The 23621-nt window shown below is 51.1% G+C and overlaps 1 protein-coding gene across 4 annotated transcripts in view; it reads left to right on the top strand.

The window, feature by feature from the left end:
- The window catches only part of PRDM2 (PR domain containing 2, with ZNF domain), a 57821-nt gene extending 34206 nt beyond the window's left edge, over nt 1-23615 (top strand). The window contains exons 3-4 of one of the 4 annotated variants that reach the window (XM_010850055.1): nt 2848-2912; nt 22634-23615. In XM_010850055.1, coding sequence (XP_010848357.1) covers nt 2848-2872 — 25 coding nt within the window. In that variant the 3' untranslated portion in view covers nt 2873-2912; nt 22634-23615. Of the gene's footprint in view, nt 1-2847; nt 2913-15842; nt 15987-22633 lie in introns of those variants that run through there. The other 3 variants (XM_010850058.1, XM_010850056.1, XM_010850057.1) reach the window with 3 other exon arrangements.
- The last annotated feature ends 6 nt before the right edge of the window (nt 23616-23621 follow it).

The raw sequence follows: 23621 nt of genomic DNA, 5'->3' as shown, positions 1-23621 counted from the left end.
TGAAGTAGACCCTCTACAATACATGGCCATGGCTGGCTTCTCTTGCATGTTTTGTTATTTTTGCTCAAAACGAGGAATGCCTCCCTCTGAGAGCCTAAACGCTGTTTGGTTTCATGATGCCATACTCACTAGACAGGGCTGTGCCAAACAAAGCTGTTGCCCAGGCTGGACTCAGAGCACATCTCACCTGGGCTGTTTCTCCATCTCACCCGTGGGTCAGAGCTTCTGTGTAATGGGATCCAGCCAATGGAGTCAGAGGGCTGCACACAAGCCCTTGAGGAAGGCAGCACAGAGGTCTCCCATTTGCAGGTCATCAAGTCACATGTTCACCGTGACCTAAGGAATAATTGGCATGGGTGCACTTTGCAGAGACAGGAGCCAGAGGGTTGGGTGGTGCCAGACATCTTTCTGAACTGCTCTTAGGATCCCAGCTGTGGATAAAACAAGATAAGAGCCGAGGCTCAGTTGGTTTTCGTTTAACCAACCCGGCATGTGAATGGATGCTCCTCACTCCCCCGATGACACAGGGAGCATCCAAGCCCTCTGATGCTCAGCTTTAAATGTAGCCAAGAGTCAGCTCTACTTGTTTCCAAACCTGTTTATGCCACTATTTTAACAGTGTTTTATAATAATACAAACATAATCATGTGTATGGCTTCCCCGGTGGCTCAGTGTTAAAAGAATCTGCCTGCGAAGCAGGAGATGCAGCAGGAGCGGCGGGTTCAATCCCTGGGTCAGGAAGATCCATGGAGGGGGAAATGACAACCCACTCCAGTATTACCTGGGAAATCCCATGGACAGAAGAGCCTGGCAGGCTACAGTCCATGGGGTCGCAAAGAGTCAGACATGACTTGAGCTACTAAAAAACAATGATTGTGTTTATAATAAACATTGTAATAAATATGCCAGTATTATTGGATGTGTATGATTTAATTAAATAGTATCCGAGCCCATGAAGTATGAACATAGAGGTTTTTTTAATGAAAAGCAAAGTCGGATGCTGAGAGAGGCTTGTAATTTGCTTAAAAACCTACCATCCAATTAGTTGTGGGTGAGAAACGTTGAAAAATTCACATAAAGACAGAAACATTTTGCACTCAAGTTGCTCTTGAAAATTTCTTAAGTTCTCGCTCCACTTGAAGCAGCAAGTGGAGAACAATAACTATGTGATGCATTATCGGGTTTAGTTAAGAAAGATGGTAGATCTCGGCCCTTCGTTCATTCATTGATTCATCCACTCACTCCAGAATGCAGGGCCAACGCCTGCTCTCATGTGTTGGGCATCGTTCCAGGAGGATGTCGCAGAGAGCAGAACTGACAAAATTCCCCACCCTCATGGAACTCCCGTCCCCCTGGGAGAGACAGACGGCGAACAAGCGAGTAACTGCATAGAGTGTCAGCTGATGAGTGCGGTGGGGAGAAGTGAAATGGAGAGGGGAGTAGAGTATTGAGTGAAGTGAGGGCTACCATGTAAATGCAGTCTGACTGTAAAGGGACTATATGTATATATAGAGAGAAGAGGGGGTGGGGAGGGAGAAGGGAAACGACGCCTGTGGACATGGGGCAGGAAAGCCCTTAGCAGAGGAGACAGCAAGTGCAAGGGTCCTGAGGCAGCAGCATCTGTGTTCAGGGGACCAGGTCACAGGGAGGACCAGGAGAGGAGTGCAGGGAGGTAACCAGGGACCAATTTAAATTGGCTCATGCAGTTCTTGGGAAGATTTTGCTTTTATTCTGAGTGAGTTGGGAGTCATTGAAAGGTTTTGAAGGGAAGAGTCATATGATATGACTTGCTTTTTGAAAGAATCACTCTGGCTGATGTGTTAAGAATAGGCTGAAAGGGGCCAATAATAGAAATACTAGGAGGTGCGGACAATAACCCAGGTAAGAAACAGTGGGTTGGACTGGAATGTAGCAGGGGAGGTGGTGAGTAGCAGTGGGATTCTGGATATCTTCTGAGGGCAGAGCCTAAAGATTTGCTGAGGACTGAACGAAAGAGAAGTCAAGGATGATGACAGGTGTTTCTGCCTCTGCATCCAGAGGGATAGAGTTGCCATTCAGTGATTAGGTGATGGAGCCAGTTTGTGGGGTACATGTGTGCTGGGAATTCAGTTTAGGGGCATGTAAAGTTTGGGATGCCATTAGACACTCAAGGGGAGGGGAGTTGAATACACAGGTTTGCGTTTTAAAGGAAGGGACCCAGCTGGAACTGTATTAATAAATTTGAGAGTCCTCAAGAGTACCCATGAAACTGAAAACCATGTAGCTGGCATCCTCAGGGGGTGAGTACAAATAAAGAGGAGCAGCCTAGAACTGAGGCTGGGGGAGCTGGGCCTGCTGTGCCATCTGATGCAGGGGACCTTCATAGGCCACAGGCTCCTCTCCTGCATTTGAGTAGGTGCTCTCCGCTTTGCACTCCTAAGTGGTTCTCCTCTTCACCATCGTAGAACGTTTTGGGGCCCGCGGTGCTGGTGGACATGGCCCCTAGCCTTGTCCAGGTAGACATGCCAGCCACAGTCACCCCAGCTTTGCTGCCACTCCTCCAGGGGGGTGGACCATTTCCGCCTGAGAAACCATCTGCAGCAAGCCATGGGGACCCCAGGGCCACTCACAAAACTCTCGGACCAGCTTCCTGTACCAAGCATGAGATCCCAGATCTGTAGTTCATGGTTCAGAAAAGGCCAGAAGAACAGACTTCATGAGCTCTTACCCCCGTCCTTTTCCCATCTGCAAACTCCCCAAATCCCCTGGTGTAAAACTTGCTTTGAGACTCGGGCAGAAAAATGAGGATAGGAAAGGTGAGGGTGAGGGTAGGTAGTAACAAAGTAACAATCCCCTCTCTGTCCTCAGGAGTGGCCTTCAGAGACAGAAATGATCCCTTCTAGAAACCCTGTCTCTCTTCTTGCTGGGGTAAAGTAAGTTACACCTTTTTTGCTTTCTTTTTCATTCCCTCCCCTCCCACCTCCAAATGAAGCAAAGCAAAGGACAGCATGGTAAAGTGAAGCCAGTCCCGGAATGTGTCCTGTACATTCCACGGAACCCAAGGCTCAGTCAACAGAAACTATTGGGGGTGGATGCAGAGCACCCCCACCCCTCAACACAGTGCTTCTGCAGTCAGGTCCCTTGTCTGAGCTCTTGTATCCTCTCTTTTTGCTCCTTCCTGCTAATCGCACTTTGTAATTTTATATTTGCTTTTGTATTATGCAAGTAATGACCTTCTCCTTCCAGGTCACACACCCCAGTGTTCTAGACACCAGGTCTGTTCGCTTTACTGCTCTAACGCTGTGCCCGGCATGGGGTCTGGTACATAATAGATGCTTGATGGATCAGTGCTGATAATCATGAGGATGCTCGGTCTTGTTTAGTGTGTGGACAAGGCTCACTCGCCTTCATAGGCCCAGAGGACACCTCTCCATGATGGCACATGATACCGTGTGTACATGTGCAGAGTTGAAAATCTGGCTCCCAAAGAGAATAAGAACTCAGATTCAGGACGTGTTGCTTCGTGTGGCTGATCTTAGAAATTTTCTGTCTAAAAAGGCTAAATTAAAAAAAAAAACACCAAACTTTGGAGTGCTTAAAGGGTACCCTCTGAGGTTCACCATAACCCAAACCATCCCCTTGCAGTCACTGTGCCTTCAGAGTTCATGTCTGCCTGGCACTCCACTGTGCCTCCAACACCAGGCAAGCACAGAGCAGTCGGTCAATACATAGTTATCAGATAAATGAGGAACATACTTTTGGGGTGAACGACATCCTGCATCCTCCTCTTGGGAACGTACACTGCCTGTGGGCATGTGAAAAACTCAGAAATCCTGCACAGACATGTCTGTTTGACTCCGTGACCCCGTGCTCTGGAGTAAGTGGCTCTGACTTCAATCCCACATCTGCTTCTCGCCAGCCAGCTGTGTGTTGTTGGGCAAGGTGCCAAACCCCTCAGTGCCTTTTTTCCTCACTCATACACCGAGGCAGTACTCATCTCACAGGCATCTCGTGGAGACTGCATTTGTTATTCCATGTCAGGCCGCAGGCACTGCGCTCAGCATGCAGTCAGCATGGACATGCTGGCTGCTGTAATGAGCAAGGGTAATGGGAACCCGGGAAACATCTGGGCAAACCTGTTCCACTGAACCTCAGTTTGGGAGATGCTGATCAGGAGGAAGGAAAATCAGGAGGGATTTCATTCCCCGTCTGCAACCATGAGACTGGAGGCTCCTCAGGAGTGTCTGGGTGGTGCCTTATATAGGGAGGGAGCCCTCCACAAGTGAGCGGTTCCCAAACCAAATGGAGTGCAAGATCCTAGTGAGACCCAAGCAGCTCAGAGAGGAGTCAACGGCTTGCGTCCAAGTCATTTATCATCTATAGGTCACCTCCATTTCCTGCTCTGTAAAAAATAAAAAAGGGTGAAACTGTCCCAACCCTGGCCACTGGACCCCCTCTTTGAGGTCAGCTGGGATTCAGGGTGCAGGCCTTGAGGATCTCGGGGCAGAGATGGGGAGAAGGTGCAGGGACAGCCTCTGTCCAGTCCCCTTCACCCTTGAGGAGGATGCCTGCAGGCCCACAGCACCCCTGCCCTTTGGTCAGCATCATCACCCACTGACTCACATCTGGTTCAGGCACATAGCAAGCGTGTCTTTCCCCTGGTTGTGCCAGCCCTGCGTCTGGGACGCCCTGCCAGCCCTGCGTCTGGGACGCCCTGCCAGCCAGGCACGCCCACGCCTCCCAGGACAGGCTAGTCAAGATGTCTTGGGTAGCAAAGAGCCCCTGAGATCCCACAAGGCTTTCCATCAAGGCAGCCCCCTCTTCTCGTTGATATCCTCGGACAGGCAGCAAGCATCAAGTTCTAGAAATCCTGTGATCAGGACTCTCAGTTCCAACAACTCCAGATCATGCAAGGGTTTATCCCTGGAGTTGACTTAATCTTTTTAACTTCTTTGGTCTTAGACAACTTTAAAAGATGGAGTGTTCATAATAATTAAATTTTAGTGTCCTTATAGAATTTTACAGTTTCAAAGAGCATTCCCATCTGGACCTCATGGGAGCCGGTTTCTGTCCCAAATTGGGAATCTGTTTTCTATGCATCCATCAGTCTTGTCACACTTGCATTTGTTCCTGTTTTCTTTTTGGCTTCCCTCCCGTTCTTACAAGTTTCCTTTTGAAGAAAGCAGACTGTTTTGGCTCATCTAGAGAAGAGAAGGGCCAGCATCTGGGCTTGAACCGAGTGGTTCCAGGAAAAAAAAAAAAAAAGGCAGTGGCAGAGATGTAGCCAGGGGTCAGAACTGAACACCAAGGAGGCTGCTCATCCACAGCTCGCACCTCACAGACCGTGACATTTCCTGCAGGTGTGACATCCTTCAGACATGACCCGCTGCTCCGAGTGGAGTGGGGAGGGTGTGTTGGGGACCCTGGTTTGAGTGGGGTGGTGAGAGCAACCTTCTGGGAAGACACTGCCTTTGATGATTTGGTCTTGGAGCAACACAACCAGGCCCAGTTAGGGTTGGACTTCATGGGGAGCCCAGATCCTGATCTGCCTTTATCGTTTAGGGAACCGTCTCTGAGAACACCTCCTGGTGGCAGGTGGGCAGGTGGGTGAGAAGTGCATAGACTCTCTGTACTCTCCATGATTGAGTCCCCAGGGGGCAGCAGGTGAGCGGAAGCAATGACAAAGCTGGGAGGCTGCCTGGCCCCCAGGGTTACTTTTGCCCAAGTCCATCAGGGCCTCATGCTGCCCTTCCTCATTGTCCCCTACAAAGCAGTGTGACCAGGCATGCCCCCTCACTCCTTCCCAAGAAGAGCTTGCTGTGTGACCTTGAACAGGTTACCATCTTGCTCTGGTTCATTGTCCTCACCTGAGAGTGATGGGCTGCTGACTTGGCCTCTGGGATCCCCTGCCCTTCGCCTATCCTGGCAGGACCAGAGGCAGCCACGGCCAGGTTCTCCCAGCCAGGAAACTTCCTTTGGCAGGGGCCATTGCTGGCTGGGCCAGCCTTCCTATTGACCGGCTTGTGTTATGAGCTGTCATGTGCTTGGTGTTTGGAGTTAAAGTCCAACAGGGTTGGGGAACACATGGCCTCTGCAGATCTAAGAAAATGAAGTGAAAGTGTCAGTTGCCCAGTCGTGTCCAACTCTTTGCGACCCCATGGACTGTAGCCTGCCAGGCTCCTCTGTCCATGGGATTTCCCAGGCAAGAATACTGGAGTGGGTTGCCATTTCCTTCTCCAGGGGATCGTCCTGACCCAGGAATCGAACGTGGGTCTCCTGAATTGCAGGCAGTCTTCACCAGAGAAGCCTGAAGACACAAGAACCTGGCTTAAAAGCCTCAAGACCCAGGCGAGGTCTTTTGGAGCCAGCCCCAGCCCATGGCCACCCTCAGGGCTGATGAGAGGGAGGGGAGCTGCCTGTGGAGAGGCAAACTTCAGTTCTGGGGTCAGATCTCTGAGAATCCTGCCTTCCTTTCTAACTTTCCCTCTTTCCATTCTATTTGCACCTCTCTGTGACCTACAAGGAGCTACAAGGAGTTGCTCCCTTGCAACTGTCCCCTCAGCCATAAAAAGGCACAAGAAGCCATCTCACATGGTTAAGGGAAGATCAAATGGGAAAAACCACCTAAGCTACCCGGAGAAGGAAATGGCAACCTCTTCCTGTATTCTTGCCTAGGCAACCCCATAGACAGAGGAGCTTGATGGGCAACAGTCCGTGGGGTTGAAGAAAGAGTTGGACATGACTTAGTGACTGAACAGTAAACAACAATCTAAGCTACCAGGGCCCAGGATGCCAACCTTCTGAGTGTTAGTTGAAGAACCACAGCAACTGCCTAGGCCAGTGGTTTTGAATGGCTGCCCCATCCCCTAAGGACCACTTTCATTTCCCTTCCCCCAGCCCTCCCACTGCAAAGACTTTCCTTGTACAACTTCACTAGGCACCAGGTCCTGCCCCAGATTTCAGAACTAGGCCACCACCGAGCACGCCGCCTGCAGGGGTTTTCCCCCAGCCCCGTGCTCCCCCAGTTTCAGCACACAGGTGCCTTTCCAGGGACCTTAATTAAAAATGTAGGTTCTGGGACTTTCCTGGAAGTCCAGTGGTTAAGACTCTGCACTTCCACGGCAGAGGGCACAGGTTCCATCCCTGGTCAGGGAACTAAGATCCCACAGGCCGAGCAGCATGGCCAAAATAAATTTTTTTTTTTTTTTTTTTAAATCTAGATTCTGACTCAGAAGGTCAGATGAGGGCTGAGTAGCTGTCTTTCTAACAAGCTCCCAGAGACTACTGATGCTGGTCTGAGGACCACACTTTGAATAGATGGATTCAGACTGAGGCTCTCAATAACTGGCTTTTAAAAAATCCTCCGTGCCTGGACTCCATACCAGCTAAATCAGAATCCATGAGACTGAGGAGAGGGGCAGGCACTGAGACTGTTTTCTTGTCTCCAGTATTAGAGTCTGAGACCCGCTGCCAGGGCTCCTCTGAGCTGACATGGTTCCACCCAGAGCTGCCTTCTGGCTTTGTGGGTGGCCATGTGGCTGTTCAGTGGTAAGAAGGTCACTCTTCAGGCCCTTTGGAATATTGAAAAGAGCTCTTTGACCCCTGTCACTATAAGGACTGTGTCTGGAAAGGGGCCCAAGCTTTGGTGTCAGGTGGTCTTGGCTTCAGAGCTTGACTGTACCCCTTTTGGCCGAGATAGCATGTTGGGGCCTCCTCACCTCTCTCAAGCCTCTGTCTCCTCCTCTCTGAGATGCAGGTCATCACCATCCCGTCCGAGAATGAAGGCCCTACAGTAACTCCTGGGGCGTAGTTGTTGTTCAGTCGCCCAGTCACGTCCAACTCTTTATGACCCCGTGGACTACAGCAGGCCAGGCTTCCCTGTCCTTCACCATCTCCTGGAGCTTGCTTAAACTCATGTCCGTCGAGTCAGTGATGCCATCCAGCCACTTTGTCCTCTGTCGTTTCCTCTTGCCTTAAGTCTTTCCCAACATCAGGGTCTTTTCTAATGAGTCAGTTCTTCATGTCAGGTGGCCAAAGTATTAGAGCTTCAGCTTCAGCATCAGTCAGTCCTTCCAGTTACTATTCAAGGTTGATTTCCTTTAGGATTGACTGGTTTGATCTCCGTGCAGTCCAAGGGGCTCTATGCTCCTGGAGAAGACCAGGGCATAGTAGGCACTCAGTAAATACACAATTACCTTTCCCCCTTGTTTGACATCCTCATTTTACGAACAAGACTACCATGGTTCACAGAGGTGGAGGCATCTCCAGAGGTCACATAGCAAGTTATGGGTGGTGGTGCAAGGACTGAAGTTCAGGCTCCGGCATCCCAGGACTGTTCCTCTACTCCCACCCTTGACTCTCAAGCTGGGGGTGGTCCCATTCGAGTGGGCGGGGCCTCCCTGGAGCGGAAGGTGGAGCCTGCTTCGGATGCCAACCATTCCCGTAAGTAGTGGGTACCAGGAAGCAGGTAGTGATCTATTGAGGCTTCCCCCACCACCAGGGAATGTCAACGTCATCTCAGCTTATCTCACCTGGGCATCGGCTTGCACACCCTTTGCCTCTCCCTCGCTGCCTGCAAAAGTGCTGAACGTCAGACTTAACTTGAGATGAATCACTGTCTTGAGAATTTACGGAGGGTTATGTAAGACTCCGCGGCGGCTGCGTGGCCATCCAGCTCTGGGGGTTGTGTCCTGAGAGATCCCTCCTGACCTGAATCATGCAGGCGGAAGAGGCAAACAGGGGGTGCAGGCAGGGATCTCTGCTCAGAAGGCCCAGGCAGCCTGGTGGGGAGCACGGTGGGGACCCCAGAGACCCAGAGAGCCTGTCCCGGAACCAGCAGCCCCTCCCTTGACCTAAAACTCCTTGGTGGGACTCTCTGGGCCCCTGCCTCAGTTCCTCTCCTCCCCATCTCTCTTGAGCTCACTTCTCTCAGGTGTTTGTCTCCACCATGTCCTGGAAGCTGCTGTTACTAAGGTTACCCACAGCCTCTGGGCAACAAATGCTGCGATCGGTTCTCTATCTTCCTTGACACGTCCGCAGAGTTGGACACCTTTAATTCTTCTTCCTCCTTGAAATACATGTCGACTTGGACACCACTCTCATGGTGGTGTGGACATCCGCTCCTCCACATCCCATCCTGAGTCCCTGCACCCCTACCCTGGAATTTGTCTAGACAGGGGGTGGCTCTCCCCCCTCCCTGAGCCTGTCCAATCCACCTGAATGCTGACCCAGCCCAAGGTCATTAGTTTCATTTAACTCACCCTCTTTGAGGTCTCCTTTGGGTGTCTAGTGAACGTTGCAAAGGTGATCCTTTCAAAACATAGCTCCCAACCAAGTTTTCTCTTGTCTTCCCCTTCTCAGTTAAACAAACTACCCACTCTGGAATTGGTCTAGACTCTCATCCACCTGCCCCATCCCCCACATCCAGCTCCAAAATGTATCCCAAATCTACTGCTCACTTCTCAATGTCCTTGGCCACCATCTTGCTGGACTAACCAGTCTCCCAGCTCTGTTCTTGCTTATCCTGCTGTGTCCAACACAGTGGCCACATTGGGTCACGTCACTTGCTGCCCAGAGGGATAGTCTGGCTCCCAACTTACCCAGGCCTATAAGACCTTCCCCTCCGCCCCCTCTTCCCTCTCTGACGTTCCGGCCGAGTGAGGAGATGCTCTCAGGAGATGGGGGCAGGTGGGCTCAGCCTCCCCAGGTGTCAGGAAACCTGGGGGCAGCCCTCATCCTTCTCACCTTCCCTCACCTACAGGCACCACCCATATGGCACGTGTCCCCAGTCTGACCTGGGAAAGCGGCCTCTTGTGTTAACTACTCTTCCTGGACAGTTGCAGGGCATCTGGGCGTCTTTGCATATTCCCCAGCTTTGGACTTCTCTGTAAATTGCCTTTTCATGTCATTAAATGATCTGTTCAGTGATTGGCAGCTTTAGCTCATTTTTATTAGGCACGTCTTAGTTTCTGTTGTTGCTCCTTCATTTCCCTCTGCCCCCAGATAAGAGATCAGGTATGGGCCCTGCTCCTTGACGTCACCTTCTCCCCAGGTCCCCAGAGCCCAGCGAGTTCAAGCTCTAGGAAGACCAGCCAAGATGCTGCCCTGCTTCGCCTGTGAGTCATCAGCTTGTGCAGACACCCCATGCAGACAGACCAACCCTGTTAGATCCTCACCAGGTCCTTGCATCACTCTCTCTGCTTGGAACCTACGCTGGGCCCTTTTCCACATCACCTTTCCCCATCTTCTTCCTGACCCTGGTCTTCCCTCCTGCTCTTTCTATTTTGTTTCTCTTGTGTAGTTCAGGGTATCTGCTGCCTCCTTCACCAGAAGCCAGTGGGGGTTGAGAGAGAACATGGTTGCTTGGGAGCCCAGAGGCCCCAGTCTCAGCCACCTCACACGTGGCGTTGGTCTCCCTCTGAAAACAAGCGCTTTCCCCTTTAGGCATCACTAAGTCACACATAGACCATGACCAGGTGAAGACCTCAGTGTACACCATTTACCAGAGCTTTCTTGGCAAAACACTTAGCAGGTAGCAGTCATGCCATCCATCCAGCAAATAATGAAAGGCCCCCTACTGCATGCCAGGCATGGGTTTAGATGTAGGTCCATCAGGGACAAAACGCCTCCAATGGAGCCAGAAAGCAAATGGCAGTTAGACACCAAGCGTGTTGGTGTGGTGAATACAGTAAAGAAAGAAAAATGGACTGGAGGCTGGGAGTGTCAGGGCAGAGCAGTTGCTATTTCAAATAGAGTGTTTGGGAAGGAGGTGCAATGAGAAGGAGGCCCTTGAACAAGAACTTGGAAGAGAGACGGAGAGCCCTGTGACTGCTGGAGGAAGCGTTCTGGGAGGGTCTGCAGGAATGGACCACTGGAAACAGAAATGACACCCTCAAGAGCCAAAGGGGGCAACTCTGCCCTTCCGGTGCCTTCAGCACGGGGGAAGGGTGGTTCTGACAGCGAAGAAGTGGTCGTCCTGCCCTTTCTGGGCACCTTGGGTTCTGGATAATGAGCGTCACCCATCTTACAAGGTTCTGAGGCGGGATGCTCGAGGGGCCCACTAACCAGGGTTCTGGCTTCTGCACTGAATGTGCACAGATTTCTGTGTCTGAAACGCCTGTGTGTGGGATATCTAGGGTCTAGGATCACTCACTGCCTTTTTTTTTAATTTTTTAATTTTGTATCAGGGTATAGCCCAATTAGCAAAGCTGTGGTAGCTTCAGGTGCACAGCAGATGGGCTTAGCCATACATAGACATGTAGCCGTTCTCCCCCAAACTCCCCTCCCATCCAGGCTGCCACATAACATTGAGAGAGTTCATGTGCTGTACAGTAGATCCTTGTAGCTATCCATTTTAAATATAGCAGAGTGTGCATGCTGATCCAAAACTCCCTAACTGTCCCTTCCCCCTGGCGACCAGAAGTTCTAAGTCTGTCACTCACTCCTTCATTCAGTATGTTTTGAGGGCCTGCTGTTCATACACGCAGAACTAGGTGTTAAGGCTGCAGTGATGAGCAGACCCAGCCCGATTCTGTAGTCCTAGACCCGCAGTCACCACTATCTCATAGATAACGTGGAGCCACCCTTGGAGGTGAGGGTTGTGTGGGCTGAGAACTCAGGGGGCCAGCCCTGGACCATCTGCAGGGCACTGGTTCCCAGCCCACCCCCCACCCCCGTTGAGACCCCTGTGGGTCTTAAAAGATGCTGCTGCCTGAGGCCACCTCAGAGATCTGATGTAATGGGCCCGGGGGCAGCTTCAGGGGACTCTGGTGAGCATTGGAGGCTGAAGGCCATGGGGAGGAGGGCTCCACGTCGATGTGCTGAAGGAAGTCTTGTGAAGCTGGGGAAACAGGAGCTAAAGGAATGAGGTGGCTGGGAGGTTGGCGGGGATGGGCTGTGCGTGTAAGAGCTTGGTCCCTGCTGGGAGCCTGGGGTTCGGGGACAGGTCACAACTTTATGGGAGGGGAGCCAGTGTGGAGGCTGTGCAGAAGACCTGACCAGGTGATGGAAGAGAGGGAAGAAGGCAGACAGAGCAGGCAGGGCCCAGCAGGCCTCCTGCTTCCATGTTCCCTCTCCTCCCATTCCCTTCCCAGGACATTCAGAAACATCCCCCTCTTGCTGAATTCTTCTCAGAAGGCCAAGGATCCTTCATTCCCAGTCCCTCTCTATCCCGGCTCTGCATTAGCAAGCTCCAGGGGTTGTCTCTATTTTACAGATGAAGAGACTGAGGTTTGGAGGCCAGGAGTCAGGGAGGCTTTCCAGCGAGTATGAAGGTGGGAACTCGCACTCAGGTCTCTGATGGCCAGGCTGCCTCCTCCACCCCACAGCAGCGACAATCAGAACACCATGCTCATTGATACTGCTCACTGATACTGTATTTTATTGGCATCGTCAACTCAATGGACGTGAGTTTGAGCAAACTCCAGGAGATAGTACATCAAAACCCTAATCCCTTAAAGAAACACCCGGATGGTGACTTAGTGTCCCTCTGCAAAATTGTGGCTCATGGAGCTGAAAGACCTGGACTTTGCTCCCCAGGAAAGTCTCCATCTGTCTGAGCCTCAGTTTCCTCATCTGTGAAATGGGTTTAAAAGCACTTATTCCTTCCTTCCTGCACTGCTGGCAGACTCCAGATTTAACAGAAGAGAGAGCATTTGGGAATCACAGGGGTCCTTGTGCATGTCAGCCCATGTTATCTTCCATGAGGCAGGGCAGTGTGTGAGGGGTGGTGAGAGGCACCCACATCTGGGGACCTCGCCCCTGACCAGGTGGACACCTATGGTTGAGAAGCAAACCTGCTCCTGAGTGTCGATGGCTGTGAGGCTGCAGGAGCCTGAGAGTAGAAGAGAGCATAAGGGAGCAGAGGTGCCCGTGGCGGCTGGAGAAGGCTGGGAGGTCAAGTATCACCTTTGATTGATTAGGGTTTTTTTTTTAATGTTTATTTATTTTTGGCTTCATCGGGTCTTAGTTGTGGCGCTTGAGATCTTTTGTTGCAGCAGATGGGTTCTAGATCACGTGGGCTTTGTAGTTGTGGCATGTGGGCTTAGTTGCCCCGTGGCATTTGGACCTTAGTCCCCCAACCAGGGATCGAACCCACACCCTCTGCATTGAAAGGCAGATTCTTAACCAGTGGACCACCAGGGAAGTCCCTGACTGGTTAGATTTCCGAATGTTTGATAGACGTGTGATCATGGTGACAGTGAGAGGAAGAAACTGGAAATTGAGGATGCTAGCCTGTTGTCCCCACAGCTGCCATTTGTCCTGCTCTATTCCCCTGGAGACATTGCCCCAGAGAAGGGACAGGGTGGGGTACCTGCCACGTGCCAGGATTGTCCCTTATTCTTTGGCTGGACAAGGTTCTGCAGGTCATCCATGTTTCCAGGCAACCTGGCAGCTGACTGTCCCTTCCCAGCACTGGGTTAGCTGGCCGAGGGGTCTTGTCACCCTGGCGTGCCCTCCACGGGCCACCTCATGGGCCTTTTAGTCTATCTGGGGCACAGGCTTGCTGCTGAGCATGGGGTCTCTGTTTTCTGCCTTAACTCTCGCTCAGTCCGGATCGCACAGTGCAGGGGGGGATTTGAAGCAGGGGCAGCCCTGAGCCACGGCTGCGAGCTAGGTCCTCAGAGGGGGTCCGGTTTGTGGAGGGGCAGAAGTCTTCCCCTGACAACTTCTGTGTTGGGCTGTTTATACCTTCTTTTATTCTGGGAGAGCTTCCCAGGTGTCTCAGTGGTAAAGAATCAGCCTGCCAATGCAGGAGACACAGGAGGCTCCAGTTTGATCCCTGGGTCGGGAAGCGCCCCTGGAGGAGGACATGGCAACCCACTCCAGTATTCTTGCCTGGGAAAATCCCATGGACAGATGAGCCTGGTGGGCTACAGTCCATGGGGTCACACAGAGTTGGACATGACTGAGAGACTGAGTACGCATTCTCGACAGGCCATGGTGCTTTTAGTATCTGAGCAGATGGATGGTTGTGGGGGCATCCTGTGCATTTTAGGATGTTTAGTTTAGCATCCCTGGCCCCGCCTACCAGATGCTGGGTGTCAGTATCCCTGCCCTCAGATGTGACGACCCCAAATATCTCCAGACATTGCCAAATCTGTGCCCTGGCTGAGAACCTCTAATCGAAACCTTGATGTTTCACCTTTGAGATGGATCTCATTCCTAGCTCAGCCCTGTCCAACAGAGCGGGCCGCAGCCAACACCTGGAAGAGAGCAGCACACCCACCTCACTTCCATTCTTCTACCCAGAGAGGCAGACTTGGGACCCAGAACAAGTTACTTGACCACTCTGTGCCTCCGTTTACCCATCTGTAAATAAGAGTTAATAGAGTATCCCCCATGTATGAAGAGTAAGATACTTGGTATACGTAACATAGCACAATTCTGGGCACCATATGTGTCGTTCTTGTTTCGGCTGTGCTGAGTCTTCATTGCTGCACACAGGCTTTCTTTTGCAGCAGATGGGGGGTTAGTCTTTGTTGAGGCGTGCAGGCTTCTCTTTGCAGTGGCTTCCCTTGTGGAGCACAGGCTCTAGGCACGTGGGCTCAGTAGTTGTGGCTCACGGGTTTAGTTGCCTTGTGGCCTGTGGGATCTTCCCGAACCAGGGGTCAAACCCATGTCCCCTGCATTGGCAAGTGGATTCTTGACCACTGGACTATCAGGGGAGTCCTTGTGTAGCTCTTATTCAACAAATATTTGTTTTTGTGACGCTAAACTGAGGATGCAGCAGTGAACAAGGCAAGGGCCCCGACCTTGAGACTGCATAGCTCCTGAGGGAATTGACACATGATTCTGTGACTGTGACTCAGTATAACAAGTGCTGTGATGAAGAAATAGGAGGGGCAGTGGGAACCCACAAGAGGGACATCTCATCCAAGAATTAGAGAAGGAAGGCTTCCTGGGGGAGGTGGTATTCCAGCTAGGATTTGGAAGATGAGTGTGAGTTAGGTGGATGAAGGAAGGGGAGGAATGATGGTCTTGGTTACCTTTTTTTTTTTTTTAAATAGAGTATTCGGGTTTTTATTTTTATTATTATTAGTTTTTTTGGCCACGCTACACAGCATGAAGAATCTTAGTTTCCCAGCCAGGGATTGAACCTGTGCCCCCTGCAGTGGAAGCACAGAGTCTTACCTACTGGGCCACCAAGGAAGTCTCTGCATTGGCTACTTAAAAAATAATAATAATGCTTTCCTGAGAAAGAAATCCTATTTGAAGGGCTGTAGTAGCAAATAGGACCAAACGGTGTCAAGGGATTCTGGTTTACACCCTCTCTGAGACCCCTGACACAAACGTTCTTGGCACAGTGAGACTGGGATGGCTGCCAGGTGCAGAGATAATGGCCTGGAGGGGACCCAGCCCTCCCTCCTCTCCTTTCTGCAGGCGATGGTTGTAACTTGGTACCAAAACATACCCAGATGCTTTTTTGCGGGGAGAGCAATGCCCATGAAAGGAGGTGGGGAAGCGGTCAAGCTGCCGTCTGCATGGCAAGTGTCCATTCCTGGCTCACCTGCCTATCCAGCTGCCGTCTGCATGGCAAGTGTCCTTTCCTGGCTCACCTGCCCATCCAGCTGCCGTCTGCATGGCAAGTGTCCTTTCCTGGCTCACCTGCCCATCCAGTGGGGTCCCCAGGGTGGGCCTTCCCTGTGCAATATCTCAGAACCTGGCAGTTAGATGCTTCTCCCGGTCCGTGCCTCCCAGCAGAGGGAAGCGGGTAGATGGAGCACGGTGGTTGTTAAAACTCACCTCCCATTGGCCTGAAGGTGCCCGGAGAGGGCATCAGCACAAGGCCCTCCAGGTGCTGCCTGGGACACCCACTGGGCTGGGCCCCTGGTGACGCTGTGTGTTATTCCTCTCCCACACAGCTACAGTCTCCGCCTGGCATCCCGATGTCCTCCGCCAGCTGCCCCGTACATCACCAGACAGTGTAGGAATGTCAAGGCCACAGCTGCAGCCCAGCTCCAGGGATCCCTCTTCAAAGAGTAGGTGCTTCGCCTGCTCCCTGACAGGTACGTCAGAGGGTGGGGCGAGCCTCCCAGGGCGTCTAGGGGGCTGGGGGCGGGGCTTGGGGTGGGCTGGGCAGGAGAGAGGGGGATGGGCATGATAACTCCTGGAGCACCGTGCTATGTGCTCAGTGGGGCAGGAGGCCTTCCTGCTGGGACTGGGTGAGAGTGTGGACCCTGGACCACTTGGTTCAATCCCAGTTCTGTCACTTATGGGCTGCGGGACCTCAGCACACTACTCTCTCTCTCTCTGAGCCTCAGTTTCCACATCTATAAAATGGGGGTGACAGTAGTACCTATTTCATAGGATTGTGAGAATTGCAAGTGTCAGATGTATGAAAGCACTTAGAACCTTGCCTGGCACAGAGTAAACACCAGGTAAGTCTAAGTATTACCGATCGCATTCAACACTTGAAACCTTCAGTGGCTTTTAGCCCGGAAAAGGCTATTCCATCAGGTATTTGAAAGTGGAAGTAACATTAATTCATAAAATATAAAACTGAGATTTATGTTGAACCAGAAGCCTCTGTCTAGATTTTCTGATGATGAAACCTGAATTTATTCGTGGAAGCTGGACTTTTCCTCTTGAGGGGCTGGGCTTTGCTACTGACCTCGAGCTGGCTTGGGTTTCTCTGCTGGTGACATGGCATGTCTTCTTTCATTGTGTCCCAAGACCAGCATTTCAAGTACAACTGGGGTGACTGTGCTGTCGCTTCAGTCATGTATGACTCTTTGCGACCCTATGGACCTCACCCCTGCCAGGCTTCTCTGTCCATGGGATTTTTCCAGGCAAGAATATTGGAGTGCATTGCCATGCCCTCCTCCAGGGGATCTTACTGACCCAACGATCAAACCCATGTCTCATAAGTCTCCTGCATTAGCAAGTGGGTTCTTTACCACTAGCGCCACCCAGGAAGCCCAAATGATTGGGGCACTGGTTAAAAATACAGACCCCAGGATACCACTCCAAGTCACTAAATGAGCACTCTGGTGAGCAGGGCCTGGGAATTTGCATTAGCAGGTGGTCCTGAAGTTCTGGGACCCACTCAGGTTCGGGGATGCCTGCCTAATGTGGCCAAGGTTGTTTGGAATAAGAATGCAGTTGTTTAAGGCAAGAGGGGCTGAGTTTTGAAGCTCTGGGGTCTTCTGTGCTGAGCCTTCCTCCCTCCCGCCTCTCCTCTCCCCAGGCTCGCTCCCTTTTCCCTCCCTCAGCAGGTGGAGTTTCTGGCCTTATTTCTCTGGGAGTTCATTCAGGAGGGGACCGGATGTAAAACCCACTTCCCCATGAGAGCCTGTCTGTGGAGCTGACACTGAGCCTGCCTCTTGGGACCCAGCTCCCGAGATGGGAGTTGAGTTGAGTCAGGAGTGCAGTGGAGCAACGGTGCGATGGATGCTGCTCAGGACTGGGTGGCCCAGGACACCATCCCCGCACCCGTTTTACAGAGGGAAGAATGGGGGCCCCGAGAGGAGGGGTTTGGCTAGAGTGTTCTGGAGAACAGGCAGGCAGTGCGGGCTGAGCAGTTCCCTACTCTGGTCCCAGGCGTGTCCTGGGATCACCCCTGTGGCAGCTATGTGGACTTTCATGCTGATGGGCTGGCTGGATGTGGCTTTCAGCCCAGAGAAGGTGTTCTTTGCAGCCTGAGGGAGGGTCAGCTGTGGCTGGAGTGATTTCTGCACAGACTGGGGCGTTTCTGTCGGCTACTGCATCTCAGCCGTAAGCGGGCCTTGCAGGTTCAGGCCCTCCCCTGGGGTCCATGTGCGCCCCTAGACAGGTGTGTTCTTTTCCACTTAGTTTCAAATGAGTGCAGCTTCCCAAGCTGGGTGCTTGGATGCCTAGAAGCCCAATTTTATTTGCCTCTGCAGCTCACAGCTTCTTCTGTTTACTCACCAACAGTGAATGCTCAGAACTCAACAGTTTAATTTCAAAGGGACTGAAATTTGCTCCTTAAAATCTTATTTAATTTTTTCCCTAATTTTAGAATTTTTATGTTTTAAACTTTTAAATAAGTATGTCAGGAAGATTCCCTGGAGAAGGAAGTGATAACCCTCTCCAGTATTCTTACCTGGGAAATCCCATGGACTGAGGAGCCTGGTGGGCTACAGTGCATGGGGTCGCAAAGTCAGACATGACTTAGCAACTAAACAGCAACAATAATAAGTATGTATAACTTATTATTTAAAAAATTTTATTTTTAATTGAAGGATAATTGCTTTACAATATTGCCTTGATTTCTGCCATATATCAGCATGAATCCATCCTAGGCACACATATGTCCCCTCCTTCTTAAACCTCCCTTCCACCTCCCACCCCTTCCTACCCCTTTAGGTTGTTAAGAGTCCTGGTTTGGGTTCCCTGAATCATACAGCAAATTCCCATTGGCTATCCATTCTACACATGGTGTGTGTATGTTTCCATGCTACTCTATTTGTACCATCCTGTCCTTCCTCTCTCCCTCCTGTGTCTATAAGTCAATTCTCTGTCTGCATCTCCATTGCTGCCCTGAAAATAGGTTCATCAGGACCATCTTTCTAGATTCCATACATGTGCGTTAATATACAATATTTGTTTTTCTCTTTCTGACTTACTTCACTCTGTTTAATAGGCTCTAGGTTCATCCACCTTATTAGAACTGACTCAAAAGTGTTCCTTTTTAAGACTGAGTAATAGTCCATTGTATGTATATACCACAACTTCTTTATCCATTCATCTGTTGATGGACATCTAGGTTGCTTCCATGTCCTAACTATTATTGTTAATAGTGCTGCAGTGAACAAAGGGATCCTCTGGTATATACCTAGTAGTGGGGTTGCTGGGTTATGATAGCTTTATTCCTAGTTTTTTAAAGTTACCTCCATTCTGTCTTCCATAGCGGCTGTATCAGTTTACATTCCCACCAACAGTGCAAGACGGTTCCCTTTTCTCTATACCTTCTCCAACACTGTTGTTTGTGGATTTTCTGATGATGGCCACTCTGACCTGTGTGAGGTGATATCTCATTGTAGTTTTGATTTGCATTTCTCTAATAATGAGAGGTGTTGAGCTTCTTTTCATGTGTTTATTAGCCATCTGTATGTCTTCTTTGGAGAAATGCCTGTTTAGGTCTTTGCCCACTTAAAAATGACTTAAAAAAAAATCTTACTGATACTATTTGTCTTAGTTTGCTTGGGCTACCACAGAAAAATACCACAGACTGGGGGGCTTAAGCAATAGACATTTACTTCTCACATTTCTGGGGGCTGGAAGGCCAAGATAGAGGTACCAGAATCATCAGGTTCTAATGAGACCTCTCTTCCTGGCCTGCAGATGCTACTTTCTGGCTGTGTTCTCACATGGCAGAGGGAAGAAGCCCTGGCATCTTTTCTTACAAGGGCACTAATCCCATCATGAAGGCCCCAGCCTCATGACCTCATCTAAACCTAATCACCTCCCAGAGGCCCCGCCTCCAATTGCCATCACATTGAGAGTTAGAGTACGATCGTGGGCAGGTGGTGGATATTGGAGTTGGGGCACAATTCAGTCCATAGCACTATTTAACACAGTTCCAGAATGATGTTTTGAGATGCCATGGCAAAGGATTTTAGCACAGGAAGGGATGTGTAGGCCAGCACCCTCTATTTATGGAGAGGGGAAGCTGAGACAGAGGGGGTCAGTCTTCTGATGCCTAGATGGACCATGGACTTTGTGGTCTGTGGCCAGTGTACATGCACTGGACTTTGTCCTGAGGAAAATGATAATGTCCTCAGAGCACCCAGGACTGCTGTTCATCCTCCTGCCCTCGCCCAGGTAGAGGCTCTGTGATCAGCCTACTGGACAGCCTGACCCAAGTGAGGGACCAGCACAGAGCAGCCTGGCTTTTCTCCAGCACCTGCCTTCCACTGCCGCCTCCTCCGTGTTCTCATGATGTCTCAGGCAGAGCCCAGCGCTTTCACTTCCAGGTGTAACAAAGTGCCACATTGCCTAGCCCAGCGTGAAGCTCCCACTGTACATCCTGTTTCACCTCTGTCTCTTTCCAGTCCTAGGCACCAGCCAGACTTGTGCCCAGGGGTCTAGGAGGGGCTGCCCAGGGTAGGGACTAGGAGCAGCTGTCTGGGACAGGGACTGGCACCTCTCACTTAACATATGATGCTCCTCCTGGCTGTCACTGCTCCTTAGCTAAGACTGCTGGCCTTGGGGCAGGTTTCCTGATGCTGGCCCTCCCATGGGGTCCTGGGAATGGATGGTGGAGGGTCTCCGTAAGAGGTGAACTTCCCTCTGGCACAGCTTCGGCCAGCTGTCCTTCAGCTCCAGTCCCAGGGGTCCAGTCTGCTGCTGTGGTCTCCTCCCTGGAGGGCTGCCTTTCAGGTCGGGGGCTGGCAAGATGGCTTCTTGTATGGATCCCACTTGACAACCCACAGGAAACTCACATAAATGAGCCACACCTGGCCAGGGGGAATACAGGCTGCTGCACGCTGGCCTGCCTTCCTTCCTCCTGCTGCTCCTGCTCAGATGGGCAGGGCACATGCTGGCCTCCACCTGAAAGGAGGCTCCCTCTCTCTAAGGCACCTAGCGCCACCAGGAGCAGCTCTCTCTCCAGCCCTGTCAAAGGGTCTGTGGCTGCGGGTAGTAGAAATTGACATAGGAGCACACTTCATGGAGTTGAATCACCATTCCAATAATCCTGGCAGGTACTTCACTTCTTGTTTCAATTTGCCCATCTGTAAATTGGGTTAACAAAATTCCACACTACACCCCTATATATAAGGGACTCGAGCATCTGTGGATTTTGGTATCCTTGGGGGTTCTGAGGGCTTCCCAGGTGGCTCAGTGGTAAAGAACCCACCTGCCAATGCAGGAGATGCAGGAGACATGGGTTCGATCCCTGGGTTGGGAAGATCCCCTGGAGGAGGGAATGCCAATCAATTCCAGTATTCTTGCCTGGAGAATCCCATGGACAGAGGAGCCTGGTGGGCTACAGTCCATAGGGTCTCAAAGAGTTGGACATGACTAAACATGCCACACATCAACAGGGGTGCTGAAGCCAATCCCCTGTGGATAGCAAGGGATGAGCATACCCCTCTCACGGTTATATTGTCAGGACTGCAAAGGTTAGCACATGGAAAGCACTTAGTGTGCCTGGTATGTAGTAAGTCTTCCTACAAATCAGAGATATAATTATTATTCTTTTCACTGAATTATTGTATTATTATCAGTAGTAGTAATAGCAATAGTAGATAGTACCTGTAGTGGTAATAGTAAATGATGACCAGTTCCACTGGATGAGAGACCTGAGCCCTTGAACTTGGCCTAGCCCAACCCTAGGCTTATAGTCAACCCTGGGCAATAAATGTCATTGAACAGTCACTCATGGGCCTGGCTTTCTGTGCCAAGTACCGTAACCAGGGTTTTCTTGGAGGCAGGATGAGGGGTAAGCCACTCCCTCGGGACACAGGGCACACATAGGCTTGGGACAGGGCTTGACCCTGTCTCTGTTCATCAGACTGACCTTGTAAAGGTTCCTTCTCCTCTCTGAGCCTGTCTCTTCATTGAAACGGGGATCTGTGTCACCTGCCACCAGGGTTGTTTAGTGTGTTAGCATGAATGAAGTGACAGCGCAGTTACTTTGGAAAACTGTCTGGCAGTATCTGCGGATGCTGTACCTATGCCTTCCCAGGGCCCAGCGGTTATGTTGCTAGGGGTACACTCAGCAGAAGTGTATACACATGTGTACCACATGTTCATATGTTATATACGCACACCCTACTGCCCAGCATGTCCTCTTGGCATAAATACATACACATGTGCACCATACATGCCTTTTAGACACATGTAAGAATGTTCTAGTGACATTACTCATGATGGCCCCAGACTAGAAACCACCCATCTGTGCATGGGCAGTGGACTAGGCAGATGAAAGTGGCCTGACCTTGTACCAGAATCCATAGCATAGACTGAAGAACCAGGGCCACGTGCTCGATGAACGTGTGCATCCTCAGGTGGGTGCCTCTCCAAAACATGCAGAAGCCAGACCCAAAAGGCACATGTGCCAATTGATTCCATTTATTTAAGTCAAAAAATGGGTTATGGTTTCCCTGGTGGCCCAGTGGTTAAGAATCCAAGTGCCGATTCAGGGGAAATGGGTTTGATCCCTGGTCCCAGAAGATTGCACAGGCTGCGGGTCGACTAAGCCCAGGCTCCTTAATAAGAGAAGCCACCGTGATGAGAAGCCTGCTCACTGCAGCTAGAGAGCAGCCCCCACTCCCTGCAACTAGAGAGCCTGCTTGCAGCACTGAAGACTCAAAAATAAGTAAAGAAATAAAGTAAAGAAATAAAAAATAGCCCCAAACAAGTAAATAAATAAATAAAAACAGGTGAAAGCAATCTATGGTAATTAGGTCAGGAGAGTGGTTATTCTAGGAGGTGAGGGTGGGCAGGTGTCCTCAAGAGGTGCCTGGGTGGGGCTGATGGGAGTTCGGTCATGTTCTGTTTCTCAATCTGGGTGCTGGTCACACAGGTGTGTTCACTAACAGTTCATCAAGCCGTGTTCTTTCTGTACAGGTGGTATACGTCCGAAAATAATTTAACTAGAAAAATTCAGTAGAGGGACCATGCTCAAAGAGGTAGGCTCTAGAATATGTAGCCGTCATTGTTATTTTTCTTCTCTTTTTCTCCTCAGCACCTGAAGTGACCTGGAGTCAGTGAAGCCAAAGGGACTGGCCTTCTGCCCTGCAGGAAGTACCGACCTATTCCAGATCCATGAGCCTGCGAGAGAGGAGTGCGTGTGTATATGTGTGTGAGCGTATGCGTGTGCCTGTGGTCTTCAGACGAGGGTCCTGAACCCCAGGGAGGCTGGAGAGTAGCTGACTCGGCACCGAGGATGACACGTGGGTGCTGTCCCGGGCCGTGACCTGCAGCTCAGCCTTCCTGTTGGGAGGGGCCCCTCCTACTATGCAATTTTTCAAGAGCTCCTTGATCCTGCTTTTTGCTTCTCCGGTTGTCTTTTGCCACGGCGGGGATTTGGGTCTGGCCCCGGGGGTCAGCTCCAGCCCTGTCCAAGCAAGGCCTTCAGGAGGAGGCCAAGTTCCCTTTCTGGCCAGCTCCGCTCCCGCCCCCTCCTCCACGGCCCCCTTCATCTCCCCCCACCCCTGCCTTCCCTCACCCCTAATGTCTCTGGGAATCTGTAGCCTGTAGACACTTCGGAGCCTCGCTGATCATCCCCCTTGGCCCTTGCACTTGGAAGACTTTTCTCTCTGCCTGAGCAATCTGAGCTGCTGGCTCTTGAGTTGTTTCCAGATTTGCCATTCTCATCCGTCAGGCCCCGTGCGTCCGGGAAAAAGTCCTGGTCTCCATTTATAGATCAGACTCCTCCTGTGGGAGAGGCAGAGGACAGGAAGGGATCTGGTCAGGGCAGGGGGTGAGCTCCTCGTGTACTTCTTTGCCTCACTTGGTGGGACCATCAACACCTTTAGTGTCTGAGCTTCTCAAATTGGCTGAAAAGGGAAACAAACAAACAGAAACTGGGAAATGAAAAATAAGTTGGACGATTAAAAAGCCTGGGGGTTGGGGGGCTGGGGAGGGGGGAAGAGATTTCCGGAGACCGTCCATCGCCTGCCAGGGAACAATGGAGCTGGCTTCGTCTCTGATGGAGCAGTCCATGTCTCGGA

The sequence above is a fragment of the Bison bison genome, unplaced genomic scaffold (assembly GCF_000754665.1).
Source record: "Bison bison bison isolate TAMUID 2011002044 unplaced genomic scaffold, Bison_UMD1.0 scf7180017864289, whole genome shotgun sequence".
Lineage (NCBI taxonomy): Eukaryota > Metazoa > Chordata > Mammalia > Artiodactyla > Bovidae > Bison > Bison bison.
This window is presented reverse-complemented; position numbering and strand designations above follow the sequence as displayed.